Source organism: Toxoplasma gondii, chromosome X (genome assembly GCF_000006565.2).
Source record: "Toxoplasma gondii ME49 chromosome X, whole genome shotgun sequence".
NCBI lineage: Eukaryota > Apicomplexa > Conoidasida > Eucoccidiorida > Sarcocystidae > Toxoplasma > Toxoplasma gondii.
The window spans coordinates 2,594,155-2,611,927 of NC_031478.1; the positions used below are offsets into that span (position 1 = coordinate 2,594,155).

A 17,773-nucleotide genomic window follows, 5' to 3' on the forward strand; every position below is an offset into this window, starting at 1 on the left:
AGAGAAAAGGAGAAAAAGAACTTCCGACAACCTGCGCAATGTCGGTGGGTGACGAGGATGCGAAAAAAGACATCGAAGCGAGCAGTGCGTCGCGTAAATCTTCTTTTAAAGAAAAAAGAAAATCGAGCGGACACAAGCAGAAAGCACACCTGTGCATCCACCAAAAGAAGGCTGTTAAAGTCAGAGAACGCATCGAGCGACGGCGAGACGAGCAGAAGGCGGTCGTGAAAAAGCGACATCGAGAGGTAGAGCGCCGCGATTTTTTCCTTCTGCCTGAGGAATCGGGTCTGCGCTCTTTTCTCCCCTTCCGGTGAAGGCTTTTTTCTTCTTTCTGAAAACACATGCAAAAAAGAGAGCGAGAACTGCTGTGGTAGAGCCTAACGGCTTTCGAACTCAAACAGATAGGCACACAGAAACGACCTCACTTTCTCTGTACAAAACCGGCAAGAGAACATGACGGTACCAGTACTACCTGTTTCGACGTCGTGGCGCCTGTCTGTCGCGCATTTTTCATTCCTTCTCTGCATACCGAGTTGTTCTCCAGCATCAGGATTCCGTCGGCTACGGACTGCGTTTCTCTTCTCTTTTAGACTCTGAAGTGGAACTGTCACGGCGCGAATGGAGCTCGCTCACCACGAAAGAAAACGCCCTTCCTTGAGGGAGGAAGAAGAGCGAGACAAGAGAGCGGGAGAGATCATCTGGAGCTCCGATGGGGGACGGATTGCCCTGCGCGCTTCTGCAGTTTAAGAAAGTAAAGTGCTTGAATAAAATGGGGAGAAATCCGTCAGTATTGACCTGCAGAACGACTCTCCAAGTCGGCTTTCTTTCGAACAAGCAAATCCACATATTTGTAAACCATCTCGGAACTGTTGAGGGGTGTACAGACGGCTATCGCCGTTGACAGGAGGCTACTTTCTGTTTACGGAGTCCGACAAAGATCTGCAGACCAGCCCGCGTAGCCATCGATCTGTTGAGAAAGGAAGGCAGGGAAACCGACGTCGAGAGGCCGGCACTCTTCGTTCCATATCGGCTCTACTTCCCTTCCTAGAGGCAGATGACGCTGCCGAGGAAAGATGTCTCCCGACTACATCAGAGTTCTGAAAACCAACTATGCATGCGCGCGGCCGTTGCATGCGCACTGACCTTGCCATGCACTTGCGCACATACAGAGGCAACATATATATATATATATATATATATACACTTGCACATATGTAAATATATATATATATATATGGTTGCATATATTTAAATATGTGTATAGGTGTATATTTATTGCCCCACATACTTCTCTACAGATGTATACGAACGTAGGTTTGTGTGAGTTGGGTTCTGGAGCAGCGGTTGAAGAGAATGGTGGCATCCCTTTTACGGGTCTACGCGAGCGCATCTTTTGCGCAGTTTTGCGAGTGCGAAACTGGATTTCTGCGTTTCGCGAACCCCTGCACTTTGGCAGCCTGTCGCTCGGCGACAAAGTGGCGGAAGACAGCAGATGTGAAACTACAGTTCTCGACTTACACTGACAGAGACTACGAAGAAGGCTGTTCTAGCATGCAGCATCCCTCTTATCCACCCTGCAGCAACGACGAACAACCTGGCTGGCTGTCGCCGCAAAGTCGCACTCAAAAATCCTAGGGTCACTATACTCTCCGACTCCTAATTACTGTCCCGCTCTCGCGTGTGGAGGCATGCACTGCCGAAGCCTCTTGTGCGTCCTGGGTCGGTTCAACAGCTCGTTCGAGAAGCAGCAGCGTAACGGAGAGTTACGGTGTTCCACGACGCCGCCCGACCGCGTCCCTGTGTGGCTCTGTCTGTGAGTGTGTGGATTCAGGGGATTCGACAGTTGGGTCCTGACGCACGGAACGTCAACCCAAGGGGCATGGCTTTCCATCCGCAAGAGGCTTTGCTCGCGACCGCGAAGTCTCTGCGGCTGCGTTCTCACAGAAGATGGGCTCAGAGCGAGGAGGAGCCTCTCGGGTGAAGCGTGAGAAGAAGAAAGGAAAAGCAAATCGTCAGACATAACCAAAGCAGACAGGGAGAGGCCGAACCAAGCAGCGATCACGAAAGAGACAGACGCACGGCGAGAGGGTGTGAACCGAGACAAGAAAGAAACAATCGTCACTGGCCTGTGAACGCGACGAGAAAGCGAGACTCGCACCTCTCCACACTGTGAGCCGTCTCGGCGTGGTAAAACGAAAGGCAAACCTGCGTCGTTCATCTGTTCTCTCCCCTCGGCCTCTTCTTCCTCATTTCCCTCTCCTCGCCTTCACCTTCTGAAATTTCCCCCTGTAGACTGGCAGCTTGTGCACTGCCGATCTACGCGCCTGGGTCTTGCCGGCTCGTCTCTGTGTCCTGGTAGGAGACGAATCTGCCGCACTCTCCTCGCTCTTGCGGACGGCTCGCGAGCTTCTCCCCGCCCGGCGGCTCTCCACCCTTCTTCTCCTCGCTCTTCCGGCCCTCGTCCTTCGTCGCACGGGCCGTCGGCTCCGCGCTGCCCGCGTCGGCGGCTCGGTCTCCTGTCCCCCATCTGCCCGAAGATCCCGCGTCCAGAGGCGCCGCCGAACTCCCCTCGGAGCTCGGGCGTCCGACGCCGGATTGGGAACCCCCCGACGGCGAGAAGGGAGAAGGGGAGACGGAAGAGAAGGGTGCAGCTGGACTCTGCGCCGACGGAGGCTGCGGCCCAGTGTACAGGTAATTCACATCGCCTGGCGCACAAGGTCCGGGGACCGGCTGCGGGAACTGCGAATCGCCCTGAGCCCCAGGAGCAGAGAACGGTCCCCCGGAGACAGCGACGCTCGGCGTCTTACGGCCGTAGTCGTAGGGTGAAACCGGATACCCCGCCTCACCCGCGCCCGGCGCCCCCGGCGCTGGGCTAGGCGTCGCCGAGGGCGGGACGCTGTTCTGCACACACATGCGAGACATGGAAGGCAATGCAGGAACTTGCAGACACCCAGGAGGACGAAGAGCGAAGGGGGAGACAGCACAGATTGAAGAAGGAGTTCAAGGAATGAAGAAGACAGGGGAAGGTGGTGACACGGCGGTCGGAGAAGCTCACTGACGCCTGATCTGTCTCTGACGTTCGCAAGTCTCCACTTCGCTTCCGGAGAGCGAAATGGCGACCAACGTGGCTCAGTCGACTCGCAGCGAAGGGAGCATATCGATGGGTTTCGTTCTCCCCTTGAAGCTTCGCTCTGCCTCAATGAATGTCCCTGCTTCACTCTTCCTCGTTTCTTGTTCGGCCTTCACTCTTTGCTCTCCCTTGTTCACGCTCGAAATCCGTCGAACTTACACGCAGCCAGCCCTTGAAGTTCGCCTGGCTGGTTTGCCTACAGAACGTCGCGGCCGCGGTCGCAGGGTCGCTGTCTCCGGCCCGGGGGCCACTCCCGGCGCGTGGGGCTCCAGGCCCTCGTGCGGGCGGGTAGAAGGCCCCCGCAGGCGGGAAGGAGACAGAAGGCCCAGCCTGTTCGCAGGGCGCACCCTGAGAGGGGTGCGGCGCGGCTCCGAAGAACTGCGCAGGGACGGCGCACACCAACCCACCTTGTCCCTGAAACTGCTGTCGATACACCTGACTGTAGTCCGCGGCTTGACTTCCACCCGGCTGGCCCGGCGCCCCGCCGGCCGGTCCACTCGCTCCTGTCCCCGCCGGCGCGTTCTGGGCTCCAGAGTTTGCGGTCCCGGCCTCCGAGCCGCCGTCGCCTGGCCTGAAGAAGCCAGTCGTGTCTCCTGTCCCTGCGGATCCACTCCCCCCTCCATTTGACGCACCCGAAGCGGCAACAGGGCCTCGCCCTGAGAAGCCGGTGGATCCCGGGCTCTGCGACGTGGGCGCCGCGTAGGCGACACTCCTCGCGTCTTCGCCCTCCCGAGGCGCAATCGCGGCGTCGCCGGCCGGCGCGGTTTTGTTGGCTTCCACGGCGCCGGACGCCGGCGAGGGTGGACTCTGACGCGAATAAAAGAACTGCGAGACCTGGCCCGCGGCGGATCCGCGTCCCGGCGCCTGGGCGAAAGGCCCTTGCGTCGGGAGGGCTCCGGGAGGGCGAGCGAACCCCTGGGGCTGGGCGTAGGAGGAGACAAGGGAGACACCCGTTGCTGGGTTGTAGTAGAAGGAAGGTTGAGCACAAGAAGTCGCGAAGAGAGAAGCACTCAGAGGCGCGGCGTTTCCAGCGCCCGGAAGCCCGTACCCGCCTGAGAACTCCAGGCCCGGTCCCCCACGAGAGGCGAACTGCGCCGCTAGAGTCGCCGGCTGGGCGAGCGGACCGGCAGGCCCAGAGGGAGCGAAGGCGAAGGGATGCCCCGAGGTCGGGAAGCAGCCAGGCCCCGTCCCCGGCGGAAAGAACGCCTGGGCCTGCGCCCCCGGAGCGCCAGCCGCCAGGGTGTGCGGGAGGCCGAAGGCTCCCGGGCCGACGCCGCCTGCGTCGCCCAGCGGACCCGCGAGAGGCAGCCGGCCTGGAGCTCCAAGAGACCCAGGGTGGCCGTACGGAGACAGCGCGATCGAGAGGCCAGCGCCCGGTTGGCCGCCGAACCCTCCAAAGACCGGGACGCCTTGGTGCATCACGCGACAGGCCAGGCCCTCCTGGCCCCGAAGACCAAAAGCCGTGCGCCGCGGCGAGGCGAGACCTGGAGCCCCAGGAGGCGCAAGGTGGCGCCAGCCGTCCGGAGATCGCCGGGGTGCGAGAGTCGACGAGGCCGCGAAGGAAGCAGCCGCGGAGGCCAACTGCTCCTGCTGAGCCAGGTGACGATGCAGCGAGAAGACGTGGAGACCTACGGCAAAAAGCAGACACGAGAGAGAGAAAATGAGTCTCTGACGGGTCCGGAGAGAAGAAAAGAATGCGCGTCCACTTTGGAAGAAACAGAGGGAAAAGAAGAAGGGAAGCACAGCTGGACAAAAGACGCAGACAGGACGCCACGAGAGGAAGTCGACTTAGGGAAGAGAGACGCCAAACGAGGAAAGGGCGAAAGCCCGGGTTTGAACAAAGAAGAAAAAGAACATCTCTCAGGGCGGATGTGATGCAGTCAACTTCAGTTCTACATGACGCATGTGCATCACGTCTTTTAGCTTCACTTTGTTTTCATGGTCACAACAGGCACTTTCCTCACCTCCTGTGTTTTCGGGAGCGTCGACTCCGTCGGCCGTCGCGAAGGGAGGCGAATAGCGGTCGGTTCCGACGGCTTTGTCGTCGCGAACCGACTGTACGTACAGCCCGTGCTGGCGGGGCCAGGCAGGAAAGCCTTTCTGCATTTGAGCGTCTCGTTTCCAGGCGTTTGCGTGACTCTGCGACAGCGGCGGCGCCTGCGCATTCGCCTTTTTGCTCTCTCTCTTATTCGCAGAAGCGTTCTCCTCCCGGGCCGCGACAGCTGAGCCGCCCTCTTCCTTGACTCTCTGTGCGTCCTTCGACACCGGCGCCTCGTCTAGTCCGTTCGAGACGCGCTTCTCGTCCATGGCGTCGCCCACCCCCGACGACTGAGGTGTCGAGACACCCGAAGAGCCGTCTTCGCGGCGGCCCGCAGAGGTGCTCTCGCTCGACCGGAAATTCCCCGCGTTCGCGTGCGCCGCCGAGTCGGTCGGTTCCCTCTGCTCCGCCTCCTCGTCCCGCCGCGAGCCCTTGGGGCCGCTCGCGGTGTACGGACACCCGGGGTCCTTCGTACCGCTCGCGCCATCTCCCGCAAAGAGCGCCCGTGTCTGGCGCAGCGAAGACTGCGGAAGACGCGAGGCGAAGCGCGAGGAAGGCACAAACGCGTTTTCGGACAGAGACGCAGAGTGGTGGGGGCGACACAGCAAACGGTCGAGCCAGAGACGCCCGCCTCGGCCTCTGCGCCGCACGATGCGACAAGAGGGGAGTGCGAGGGCGGAGCTGTCGTTCAAGAAGGCCGGGGGCGGGGGAACGAGAGAAGGCGGCAGCGGCGAAGTTGCGGAAGAGAGAGAAGACAAGTACGCAAAGGTCGAGGCAGGCGGAAAGAAACACGGCCGTAAGTGACGGTTCCCTGAAAACAGGAATGCTCCACAGACAAAAAGATGCGGACAACATGTAGACCGACGCCAGCGAGACACACACACACACACTGTGCAAACGCGCCTGCATGCGCATGCGCCGTAGCTGAAAGATGGCGCATGCAGAAACATGACGAGAAAACACTGTGTCCCTCCTTTTTCCCCGAGCGCGACTTTTTCCTCAAGTCCGGATGTGTGCAGAGGTGACTGTCGACTTCTTTCGTGGATGCCCGCCGTCGTGCTCTTCTCTACTTGATTTCTTCCCTCGTTCTCTTTCTGATCACTTTTTCGAAAACGCGTTTTCTCCAGAAACTCCCTTTCTCTGCCCGCCGAACGTGAGGCCGTCAGCGTTTTCGCACCTCTGCTCCACGTAACCCACGGCGGCGACCCGTCTCCGAGGATTTCGTCGACTTGTTGCGCGCCTTCGCGCATGGCACACTCGTCTTCTTCCAGCTCCCTCTTCTTCCTCTCCGCCTCTGAGGCGCTCCTGTCGCCGTCCTGTCGAGCCTTGCGGGCGTCCGTCTCCGGCGCAGCTTCCGCCTCCTTCCGCCCCGTCTCTTCGACACGCCTGTCTCCGGAGACACCACCGCGCCCCCGCTCTTCTTTTTCGCCCGACCCCACAGCGCTTCCCTGGTCGAGTCCTCCCGCGACGGAGCTCGAGCGATCTTTTCTTCGCGCCGAAGAAGAGGACGAAACGGCAGAAGCGGAGGGAAAAGAGGAAGATGAGACAGACACCGGAGCTGTCGGCTGGTGTGTGTCGGCAGAAGCGCGGAGACGCGCAGCAGCCTCTTCTCTGCACGCTCTCGACGCTTGGTTTCTCTTTTCGCTCGCCGCATGTCGGCGACTCTTCTCGCCCTTGGAAGTCAGCCGCTCGCGGAACGCATCCCACAGCGGGTGGTGGTAGAGCGGATCGGAAATCTCGAAACGCATCTGGTCGAAAGCCATGAACTGGACCTGAACGCAAACAGGAGACTCGAGACGCTCTCCAACATGGCTATCTCAAACGTACCGCATCGACATACACACACAAACACGTACGTAAATATACATACATACATATATATATGCATGGAGACATTTGTGAAGAGAGCGACAGAGAGATGCAGGTCGAGAGCTACGCTAACACAGACACAACCAACGAGCTGTAAACAGACGTATCTGCACATGGGGGGACCTGGCGAGAGACAGATACAGATCGACAGGTGAAAACCAGGCAGAAGTGGAGAGCAACGGACACACGCACGCATGCAAAGAGGCATTCACCGACGAGACGCAGGAGTGTTGAGACATGCAGCTGAAGAGACAGGAGACACTCTGTCGATCTGCGCACCTCCAACAGTTGCTCCTTCTTTTCGTCGCGACTGCGCATGCGGCGAAGAAGGCGTTCAACGACTTTGATGTCCTCAAGAAGACGCTCCGCCCTCAGCAGCGTGTCTTTTCCAACTCGCTTCTGCTTCCTCAAAGTCATCTTCTCCCGACCTACTTGCTGCACAAAAAAAACGCAGGCAAAGACGGCACGCGTGGTCCCACTTCGGGTGTACATACCCCGCAACCCGCAGGCCTCCAAAAGCATCCTCTGCAGACACACCGGCTCAGAGGCCCTCAAGAGGATCTCGAGATCTCCGTGCGGATCCGCTGTTCGCTTCCCAGCGGATCCGCACGGAGAACGGTGAGAAACGAGACAGCGAAAAGAAGAGAAAAACCAGGAAAAGAAACATAAAGCAAACTTACTCGAGGTCGGAAGACAGCCAACGGGGAGACATCTGAGGGCGAGCACGGAGGCCAAAAGTGACGGAGAAGCGGTTTTCCGAGTTTCTGTCTCTTCTCCAGCCAGTACTGAAAAACGCAGCAAGAACAGCTCTTGCAAATCTGCAATCAGGGACGTCGCGATGCGAGAAGAAAGAAGTTCAGATGGTTCTTTCCACTAAAAACAAACACTGAATGCTCTCACAACAGTAAACACAATATAAAACGGCTGAACAGAGAGTCCATCACCCCCAAACGAATGTCTTGCGACCTGTAAAACACAAAATCTCACACGCGCATGCGCTAGACCGAAACAGGCCTGGAAACCCACACCTGAGTGACCCTTTCAATCGATGCCTACGAAAATAAAAACGTATACGCATATACGTAAATGCATGCGTGCAAGCATCCAGGAGTCTATATCGATCGTCTCCTCACAGCGGCAAGCAAGGTATTCAAAATGAGGACAGCTGTCTGCGGGCGGACATACATGTTCCGGAATATATCTATATACATATATATATATATATATATTTATGTCCGTATCTCTCTGTCTACATATAGAGATGCATGTACACGTAGAAATAGACATCTTGAAATGCAGTGACCGAATGCCCGGTTGACTGCGCTCTTCGTGACCATCATACTGTGTGCATTGCGCATAGCGGTATCCAGCGTACAATTCGAAAACCACACAGAAACATCAATCTGTCGGATTTTCTCCCTGAAAAGCACGCATGTGAACAGAAGCGGATGTACCATGAGAACTTGTTTGACGAGAACAGGGTGGATTTTGAGCTTCAGGTCTTCTCTGGCGATGCGGACGGCGTCCTTTTGCGTGAGAGAGTGCTCGTTTCCGCCCTTGGCGTGGACCTCCTTTTCAAATGCGTCGACCATCTTGACAAAGGCTATTTCAGAAAGGAAAAGCTCGCCTTTCAGCTCGTTCGTCTCTGCAAGCTTCTCGCCGTCTTCATCTTCGCGGCGTCGCTTCGTTCGCCCCCCTCCGGCCTCGAAGAGCCGCCCCGGTCGACCCTCGGAACTTGCGCCAGCCTCCCCAGAAGACCCCTGCGAGGCACCGCGTTCGTTCTTCACCGCCTCGTCTCCGACTGTAAGCCGAACCTCGGCACTCTTGGCCATGTCAGCCTCCGCGGGCGTCTCCGAGTCGCCGAGAGTGAAGAGGTCGAGCGAGGAGCGAAGCGCAGGCGGCGCGAAGAGCGCCACACGTCGATTCAACTCTTCCACGAACAGCTCGTCTTCCTTCAACATGTCGTAGTGCACGAGAGATCCGTCGGGCAGCCGAAGGCCCGTAGGTCTGCAGAGAGCAAGCATTGGGTGCGGCCGAATTTGGCGTTTTTTGGGTGACGAATCAAGACCACGGCGGAGAGAAGAACGAGCGAAAGGAAGGACTCAGAGCGAGAACGGGTGGAGGAGAAGGCGAACAAGAAACCCTTGACCTTCGGAGCACCTCAAAGTCGGTTGTTCGCGGCCCCCCTCGACCTCCGCGAGCACCGACTCCCCTCAGGTGTTCGCACACCCGCTGCATCTCGTTCGCACGGCGAGACCGCGAGCAGTTAGGCAGTTTGTCTCGTCATTTTTTTTCACAAAGGACGGGAGCAGCTCAGGGCTCGTCGGTGTTGTCAACGCTCGTTCACTCCTCTCTACGCGCCGCAGACCGAACCCCCCACAGCCGGCTGTTTCTCGGCTTTTGCGCTTCCTCTTCGCTTTCCTTTCTTACTGGTCTCGGTGTTGGTCGAAGCGGATGTAATGGTCAGGGCGAACGAAGTCAGGGAGGTCCGCGTCGTGAGACTCTTCGATTTTTATCGGAGGCACAACGATCATCTTTTGCTTTCGCTTCTTCGCCGCTCCGCCCACGCCGGGCGCGCGGTGCGCAGCGCCGAGGGCGGCGACATCTTCTTCCACGAACTCCGTCGGCGAGAGGAAACCCAGCTGCACAGGGTCGATTCGCACTCCTTCTTCCTCCTGGAAAAACAGAACGCAAAACCACGGCGCGAGATACAAAGCCGACTGTTCCACCTCCCCTCCCCCCCCTCCCCCCCGGACGGCCTCTTCTCTTCGATTTCATTGTGAAAACGGTACAGTGCAACTGTCTGTGAGTCTTGCCGTTGCGGTGTATGTACATCCCGTGGCTGGCGCATGCGCAGACAGTCGCCAGTCCAGAGTGGCAGCTGTCTCCGTCGACGACTTCGCCGAAGCCGCGACGGACGGAGGCCGACGTAAGTGCGCGTCAGACTGGAGAAGCGACGGCGCGCAAGAGCCGTTTTTCTTTTTTCCGGTTTTCCCCTCACCGCGAGCTGCTCCAAGTCCTCGTATTTGCGGATGACAAAGAGGCGCTTGGTGGCGTCGACATGTCGGGTCCGGAGCTGGCGCTGCGGCGGCGGGAGGGAGGAGACAGCAGAGGCGGCGGTCGCGGAGAGGGAAACCTTGGCACCGCCCTTCCCGCTCGGCGCCCAAGTCTGCACGCGACTCGAGAGCGCAGAAGGCGAGGAGGGAGAAGAGGCGGACTGTTTGGCAGCGCTCGGCGGACCTGCCGACCCTCCCGCCTTCTCCTCTGCGGGGCGCGCAGAGACTGAAGTGCGAACCGAGCTGACAGACGAGGCCGCCGCGCGCGACGGAGACGGAGGACTCATAGCGCGAGGCACAAAGGCGAACGAGCGACAGACGAAGGAGGAGACTCAGACCGCCGCTCTGCTCATCGTCGACAGAGCAGGGCCTGATTCGCTTCGCTGAGAGAGCACGGAGAGGCCGCGAGACAAACGAGTGAGAGCGAGAGACGAAGGGAGAAGACGCCTGTGCCGGCGGCGTCCTGACAGAGAGGAAGGACGACGCGACTACATTCCGAAGCGAGAAGAGACTTCGAGTGGAGAGGGAGACAGGTACGAAGGTCGACTTGCAGGGGCGAGAGGCGGAGACAGGAGGTGGAAGACGGCGAGACACTTGGAGAGCGAATCGGCAGACGACTCACACAGCTGCAGAACCTTGAAAGTCCCGCGCGACGCAGTTTCAAGGGACAGCCCCGTGTTTTCCTTAACGCGATTCGACGACAGAAAGCAGCTTTCCCTCTCTCTGCGTGCGTCGCTCCGCAGTTGCAGACGAGCTCGGCACGGGTGTATGTACAGGGCCAGGGAAGGCCGGAAGTGCGTTTCGCGAGGGGCGGGGGCGACAACGGAGAGCAGAGGGAAACAATGGAGACAAGCTCTAGAACGAAAGACGAGTCAACGCAGAGGTCGACACGTTGCATGTGACGCGCTCCACGTCCACGAAAGCAATCCGCGACGCGCGGGAGAGCACCTCCGACGGAGGGGAGAGAAGCGCGCGAGGAACGAACGAAGCCGCGGGCCGGAAGGAGTCGCAGCCCCGACAAAAGAAGAAGTGGAGACAAATCCGCCGAGAGGGAGACACGGAGGCCAGCAGTCTGAGGAGACGAAAACGAAGAGAGAACTCGGCGGGGACGCTGCCAAACGCGGGGAGAAGAGAGGAGGAACAGACGGAAAACTGGGTCTGAGCAAGAAAAGTCAGAGACCAGTAGAGCAAGGCAGAAGAAAAGGGCGTCCGGACGATGCCGGCGAAACCGCCGAACTCAGGTGAAACAGCAGGAGACGCCAAATGCAGATGAAGGAACCTAGCGTCGGAAGGAAAGCGAAACGCAAGCGCCTTCCCTCTCGATCGGCTCCTCTTCGCGTCGGTCAGGAGGACATACACCGTACGCCTCCAGGCGGAGCTGGCGGGACGCTGACGCAAAAGGCCCAGAAGTCTCCGGAGGAACGAACGCAGAGCTCTGGGTGAAAAGCCGGTAGGCAGCAGAAGGGAAAGCGTCTCCAGACAACAGCCTCCAGATGCTTTCTGTCTGCTGACATGCACACCGAGCGGCGAGACGAGTGTGCGTTGGTTGCCCGGCAGACCGCGAAGCCGCGTCCAGTCGGCGGACGGTTAACGGCGAGTCTTGGCACGAGAGCGCGCCGCTGCGTCCGTTGCTTTAGAGGAAGCAAGAGCGGGGAGGTCTATCGGCACAAAAAAAGAGGGGAAAACGCGACACTGGTGGGCGTCGTCTCATCCCCCGACCTGCGCGGAAACTAAGGTGCGACACGCGACTTCTGTCGACCCTCGATTGTTCTCTGAAACTGAGAAAACATGGAAACCCACCCGTCATCTCCTCGTGTGCAGACAGAGGGGTTCCTGCAAATCTGCAACGTCTGCCCTTCGCGTGACTTCGATGGGCACCGCTCCCCCTAGAATGTCTTAGACGCAACCACCCGGGGAGGCCGCCCGCGCTGCGCTCGCAGGCAACTGCTCGGCAATCAGTCTTCGATTCGTGGATCTCGCGGCGCCTGAGCTCCGAAAATGCCAGCCTCTGTTGCATGCTCCTTCCCTTTCTCCGTCTCACGAGTCCTCCCTCTACGGCGCCGTCTGTGATGCGCATCCGCCAGCGGAAACCCGTTCCTCGACCCCGTTAGGCCGCCTCATCACCCGCCAAAGAGCCGCATTCCCGCCGGTCGAAATGCCTCTTCTGTCAAGGAAACCACCTCGCTCGACAGTTTCTCTCTTCCTGGTTTCTCGACCTTCCGAGAGAAACGCGAGAGACGGCAAACAGCCCGCCCCCCACCAAGATGTGACGCCCGACCGCCTGGAGGTCACCCGCGTCGAGACATGCCGCTCGACCCGCCAAACCCGGGTGTACATACAGCTGCCGCGCGTCGCTCACGAGCCAAGTTGCGAGATCGAGTCAATATCGGCGGGGAATTTGCGAGACTCCTTCGCAAAAAACACAAGGGGACTTCGGGCCTGGAAACCCACCCTCTAGACGAATCGAGGGCGCGAAGAAGCTCGTTCGCGCTGCCGCCAGATCGCGACTAGCCTGAGATTCGGCTTATATTCCGTTGCCCGTTCCGGAGCGCTTCGGAGGGGGTGCCCCGTGTGTCCAGAGAGGGGTTTTATAGAGAGGAAGAACGGGGTGCGCTCGGTGCTCCCACGCGCAGACCGCGGGGGCGGCTTCCCGCGACTCAGGGGGATTTTTCGAGGAAACTGCTCGGACTCCCTTGCAGATTTGTCTGCGGAACGAAAGAGAAAAACACAGAAAGAAAAGCGGCACGAAAAGCGCGGCGGAATCGCGAAGAAAAGGCGCTGTCCACGAGGAAAAAGTGGCGCGAGACGGGGAGTTTCGCCGCCACAGCAGGCAGCACAAACACCACCCAGCAACACCGCGTGCGCGCTCTCCAGGCGTCGCGATTTTTTCCAAGCCTCGCGAAAATGCAGACGGACCGAGTTCCCACCCTCGTGCGTCCCACGTGCCCTTCTTTTCGCCCCCCCCCTTGGAAAAACAAGAAGCTGTAAACGCGCCGGCGCGAACCAGGGCCGCGACGGCGGAGAAAAATGCAATCTCCGAAAGGCGGCTCTCAATGGCACTGCGGAAAAAGAGCCGAAGAAGGCGAAATTTGCGCGTTGTCGAGACGTGGGTGGAGAGACCGCTCGAAAGACACAGTCGCTCTCGCCAAGAGGCCCTCGCGGCGGTCGCGATTCAAGGGCCTCTCTAGCACTGCCTGGGGTCGCCTCCAGAATTCAAATGAATGCGGTCCCGAAAATGCGAAGGACCCAAGATGAAGCGTGCTTTCGCGGAATTAAACACGTGCAGGAGTGTAGGTGCCTCCACGTGTGGCGGCACACCAAGATTGTGCGGCGACATGTAGACGGAACGTTCAGATTCGATGTCACAGACACAGTCCGTGAAAAGAAAATCGGTTAAGCGCTCCAGGCAGAGCACCCTCGTGAAGCGGCTGTTTGTCTCATCTTTTACTGAAAGGCGCGAGAGAACGGTGTGCGGGTCCAGGGTGGCGGTTACGATTCAGTAGGGATGTCGGTATCTACGTTAATGTGACAGCCGGGAGAAGACACAGGGGGATACCACATCTCGGAACGGGAGAGAACGCGGATGCCGCTCAACGTTGTCGTTTCTTCAGAGAAGTCTTCTGATCTGTCAGCACCAGGAAGATCCGAGAAATACCGTCAGAACCGTCCATCACCGGAGACAGCAGAATGTTGTTTATTTCCCTGCTCCGACAGTGCAACACGATACAGATGAAGACGGTCGTCTCCAAACGCTGGAATCCAAACAAATATTCACAGATACTTATATATATTTATGTGGATGTGTTGATTTTTGCGCATCTTACTCTTTGAAAGGATACTTATTTATGAACCGCCACCCTGGTGTCTACTGGAGTTTAGATCTGGCAGCCGATCCGTGCCGTGGACCAATTTTGTAATGGCCCGCTGCTATCAAAGTGGAGCATGCCGCCGGGAAGGAAAGACATTCACAATCTATGCAGAGAGTCCTCGTCGAAGACACTCGATCAGGACACTGGCGAAAATGGGATCTCAGACTGTAGGCAGCGCGTGCGCAGACGAGTGAAACTGTCTCGAGAGAATGTGGTGATGCACCGTGTTTGTCATGGTCAGTTGGCGGCATCATTGAAAGGGCAGATCTCGAGGATCTGCTTTGATGTCCTGTGACACTGTGAACTCTTTTACGCGGCTTCGGGGTCTTGAAAACTACACGGCGAGAAGCGAACTGGGAGCTTTTCCGTCGGATCCCCATACGCAGAGAGCCACCCAGAATGTGCAGGGAGCTTGGCAAACAGAGGCCGACACATATGGAAACAAGAACGTATCATTTGCTGTCCCTTCTTTACTAAGTGGAACATTTGATACCTAAATTGGCGACCAACTACAAGGCCAGGAGCCCTCAGCTAGGCACAGCCCCCGCCACCGGCTGTCAGACATGTCGACACGAGCAACTGTCCGGCGCGCAGAAGCATACGTCTTTCTGTCTGTCTGTGTCCTACGCAGAACTGAAAGACTGACGCGCGCCGACAGTCAAACAGGAGATAACAGAATGCCGAACAAGAAGGTCCGCGCGCAGACTTCGGCTGCATAGTTCTTCATTCTCTGTCTGCACATACGCAAGAGCCACAAAACTCGTACACCTACGCCCTCACGCATGCATCCATATATACATATATATATATATATATATATATATATATATAAATTTTTTATGTAGTTCAGCACACATGCCGATACACACGTATGAATGTGAAACACAGACGCAAGTCCCTATCAAAACCGACGTGTGGAAGCAGAAAGTGGAAATGTGACCGAAGAACGGATTATTTAAAAGTTCTCTTTTTTCTGCAGGAACTTCTCGTAGATCTGCAGCTGCTGCCACTGCGCATCAACGTCCAGCAGGCGCTGCATGAGCTGGTGAGGGCTGTGATACAGGCTCAGGTTCACTACATGAGAACCGTTTCCTTCTCCTGCAAAGCCACAAACATGCCAACAGTTCACTTTCAGGATTCACAAAAACGCACACACCCGAGTCTCCAAGTGCATACCTATACGGGCATCCACGTTTACAGACGCGTCACGTCAAACTTTAAGAATATAAAGTCCCCGTCCACATGTGTAAATACCTACATCTCGCGACACTGAAGTCTCAGGAAGGTCGCCAGGAATATGCACACAGCAAGAAAAAGATGTAAGTACATTCAGCGAAAAACATTCTTCAGGAAAACTCATCTCCTTCAGCTTTCCTTCCCTTCACGCGTCTATGCAACAGCGAAACGGTGAGCGCGACGAAAGAGGCGAGAGAGAGAGAGAGACTGTTTCGGCTTCGTCGTCCCCCCAAAGATCTGCGCATGCACTGGCACCCGTCACAACGGCTTCGAGTGCCGTCTTAACGAGGTACATCTCTACCGAAACCGGGAGAAGCGCGCCCACATCGGCTGCATCTTTCACCATTCTTCTCTCGTTAACGTGTCTGGCTTCTATCGAAATCAAACTCTCGTTTGCCCCCCTCCCTCCCCCTCTTCTGCTGTGAACGGGTCGTTGACGCACCGAAGAAGAGCCGCACGGCTTCGGGCGCGAGTTGGGCTCCAGTCCGTGCAGGAGACACTGGAGCTGGAGTTGCGGTGGGGGACGGCGGGGCGCCGTCGCTTGCTCCAGGCACCTCACGCGCAGTCGCGTTCTCTGAAGCTTCGAAAATTTGAAGACTCAAATTGGGATTGTGGTACCGAATACCAGGAAGGAAGAAAGTGCAGAAATCTCTGCGAGAAAAAAGAGAACCAACAAAGGCTCCAACGTAGCTGTTCTTCACCGCTCCCCACAAAAGGTGGATCTGGCAGTTACGGCGAAAACAGATGGACATAAAAAAGCGCCTTGTCACAGTCTCTACAGGAACAGCCGACGGACTTGTACACACTGTGTTACATCCTTACATACAGATATGAATATATATAAGCATGTGAGCATACACACTTACACAAACGAAGAGGGCTGTGGGCCTCTGCATTACAAATACCGAATAGATAGACATACACACCCGGATATATATTTATATAGACAACAAGCGAAATACACAACCGTCCTGCAAGGTGTAACTGGACAACTCTGCATACACCCCCGACAGGTGAGCGAACACCGCTTACACGTTCGCTGCTGTCTAGATTGAGAGAAACAGGAAGCATGGAAGACAACAAGTACGCAAACGAGTACGTTCTATCGCATGTATATCGCGTGGACGCAGTTGCATACACATCTCCCTTTCTCCCGACCAGTAGGTACAGGAGTATATGCGTATGTCAATATATTTATACATGTACATATACATACATATATATATATATAGAGAGAGAGAGTTAGGCAGAGAAAGATTGATGTCGATGTGCAGCGGATTTTACGGGGGTCCACGAACGTTGGGAGTGTACAGAAAAGACCCGACACCTGGTCGATGGTGGATTCTTCAGTGAAGTGAGAGTACGTCTTACTTGACGAGTGCGTTTTCCTTGAGAGGCTTGCAAAGAAAAAACTCGACAGCTTTGATGTTTTGGAAGGTGCTCCCCGCGCCCAGGACGAGGCGCTCCAGTCGTCGCGCCGACATTCTCTCCCCAATTCAGCTTCTTCTACTCTTTGCAACTTCCGGTCTCCGCATCGATCCTTCGTCCTTCGCCGTCAGCGTTCTCCCCTTTGCGTTGTTCTGTCCTACACTCTCTTTCTGCACTTGTTCTGCCTCTGTCTCCCCACTTGTTCTCCTCGTTCTCTCTCTCTTTCTGCTCGCTCTGTCCCCTCGCGTTCTCCGCTGGCTCTCTGTCTTGCTTTTTCTCCGCCCTCTCCTCCTCTCTCCTGTTTTCCTAGAGGGTCCGTCGTGTCTCCCTTTTAGGAGCTGTCTCAATCCAGCGCCTGTCTCGCTGTGCATTCACCTGCCTTCGTCGGTCGGAGCGAGGCGTCTCCTTTTCACGCGGATCTGCGCCTGCGAAGAGGACTGCCCATCGTCCCCTTCTGTGTTCTGCGAAGCGCGACGGAGAAGAGAGAGGATCGCCGACGCATGCAGGAGCTCGAACGGTGTTTCTTTGCAAAAACCTTCTTTTTGTCAACAGGGAACGCTCTCTACAGCGATACCTCTGCAGGCGCCGACGGTTGCGCGGGAGCGCTCGTCCGGCACTTGTCCTTGGCAGGAAGACTTTTTGGAACCCTCCTGTGTTGTTCAGACGATCGCGTCGACCGAGAGAAGTAAACTGTGCAAATTGTTCAGAGGCGAGTCGCCTCTCTGGCGGAACCTTCGGTGCCGTTTTGTGTCGCAGTGCGACAGCGCAACGCCCACTCCTCCTGTGCAACGGTGTTTTTGTTTGCATGCACCCGTTGTCTTCTCGCCCCGACTTCATTCGCCGCTGGCTGACAGACTTCCCCGAAAGCTCTCCTCAACCAGCGTCGGTTTTCGCCGGCTCCCGGGTGTCTGTACACTGCAGAAGCACGCCAGAGGACCTCCCGTTCCACCAGTTTCTTTCGTCTCTGAATGTTGCGAAAGCGTTGCACACTTCTCCAGCTTCCCTTGTCCTTTTGACTTTTCCGACTTTTGGCTTCCCCAGGGCGCAGCTCTGCGGTCCGGTGTCCACACACCTCACCGGGTGCCAAAGGACTTCGCCGGCGAAACGCGGATGTCCCGAGAATCCTTTGTCGAACCTTGACTTCCTC

At 57.2% G+C, this 17,773-nt stretch overlaps 3 protein-coding genes across 3 annotated transcripts; 1 reads left to right on the top strand and 2 right to left on the bottom strand.

Annotated features, from left to right (window-relative positions):
- Positions 1-38: 38 nt before the first annotated feature.
- Positions 39-1,988, top strand: TGME49_225005 (hypothetical protein; the record flags this gene model as incomplete). The annotated part of the gene is made up of 2 exons (XM_018780078.1): positions 39-310; positions 1,832-1,988. 2 exons carry the CDS (start codon positions 39-41, stop codon positions 1,986-1,988), a joined length of 429 nt encoding a protein of 142 aa, XP_018635972.1.
- A 1,221-nt stretch (positions 1,989-3,209) lies between these two features.
- On the bottom strand, positions 3,210-10,735 carry TGME49_225000 (hypothetical protein). Its single transcript, XM_018780077.1, has 8 exons — positions 10,039-10,735; positions 9,468-9,712; positions 8,492-9,044; positions 7,718-7,822; positions 7,317-7,472; positions 6,346-6,940; positions 5,095-5,979; positions 3,210-4,758 (listed from the first exon to the last, which is right to left on the bottom strand). Exons 1-8 carry the CDS (start codon positions 10,378-10,380, stop codon positions 3,215-3,217), a joined length of 4,425 nt encoding a protein of 1,474 aa, XP_018635971.1. The 5' UTR covers positions 10,381-10,735; the 3' UTR covers positions 3,210-3,214.
- Positions 10,736-13,294: 2,559 nt separating this feature from the next.
- On the bottom strand, positions 13,295-17,364 carry TGME49_224990 (hypothetical protein). The gene is made up of 3 exons (XM_002366132.2): positions 16,570-17,364; positions 15,641-15,849; positions 13,295-15,060 (listed from the first exon to the last, which is right to left on the bottom strand). The coding sequence occupies exons 1-3, from the start codon at positions 16,680-16,682 to the stop codon at positions 14,918-14,920; spliced, it is 465 nt and encodes a 154-aa protein (XP_002366173.1). The 5' UTR covers positions 16,683-17,364; the 3' UTR covers positions 13,295-14,917.
- Between the last annotated feature and the right edge of the window lie 409 nt (positions 17,365-17,773).

Excerpts from the sequence above, each read along its gene's own strand:
- TGME49_225000 (XM_018780077.1), bottom strand. The coding sequence starts at position 10,380 with ATGAGTCCTCCGTCTCCGTCGCGCGCGGCGGCCTCGTCTGTCAGCTCG. Across the intron at positions 7,823-8,491 it reads TCGTCAAACAAGTTCTCATG|TACTGGCTGGAGAAGAGACA; the intron begins GTACATCCGCTT and ends TGCGTTTTTCAG. Across the intron at positions 5,980-6,345 it reads GTGGGTTACGTGGAGCAGAG|GGAACCGTCACTTACGGCCG; the intron begins GTGCGAAAACGC and ends TCCTGTTTTCAG.
- TGME49_224990 (XM_002366132.2), bottom strand. The coding sequence starts at position 16,682 with ATGTCGGCGCGACGACTGGAGCGCCTCGTCCTGGGCGCGGGGAGCACC. Across the intron at positions 15,850-16,569 it reads AAGGAAAACGCACTCGTCAA|AGATTTCTGCACTTTCTTCC; the intron begins GTAAGACGTACT and ends TTTTTCTCGCAG. Across the intron at positions 15,061-15,640 it reads AGCCGTGCGGCTCTTCTTCG|GAGAAGGAAACGGTTCTCAT; the intron begins GTGCGTCAACGA and ends GTGGCTTTGCAG.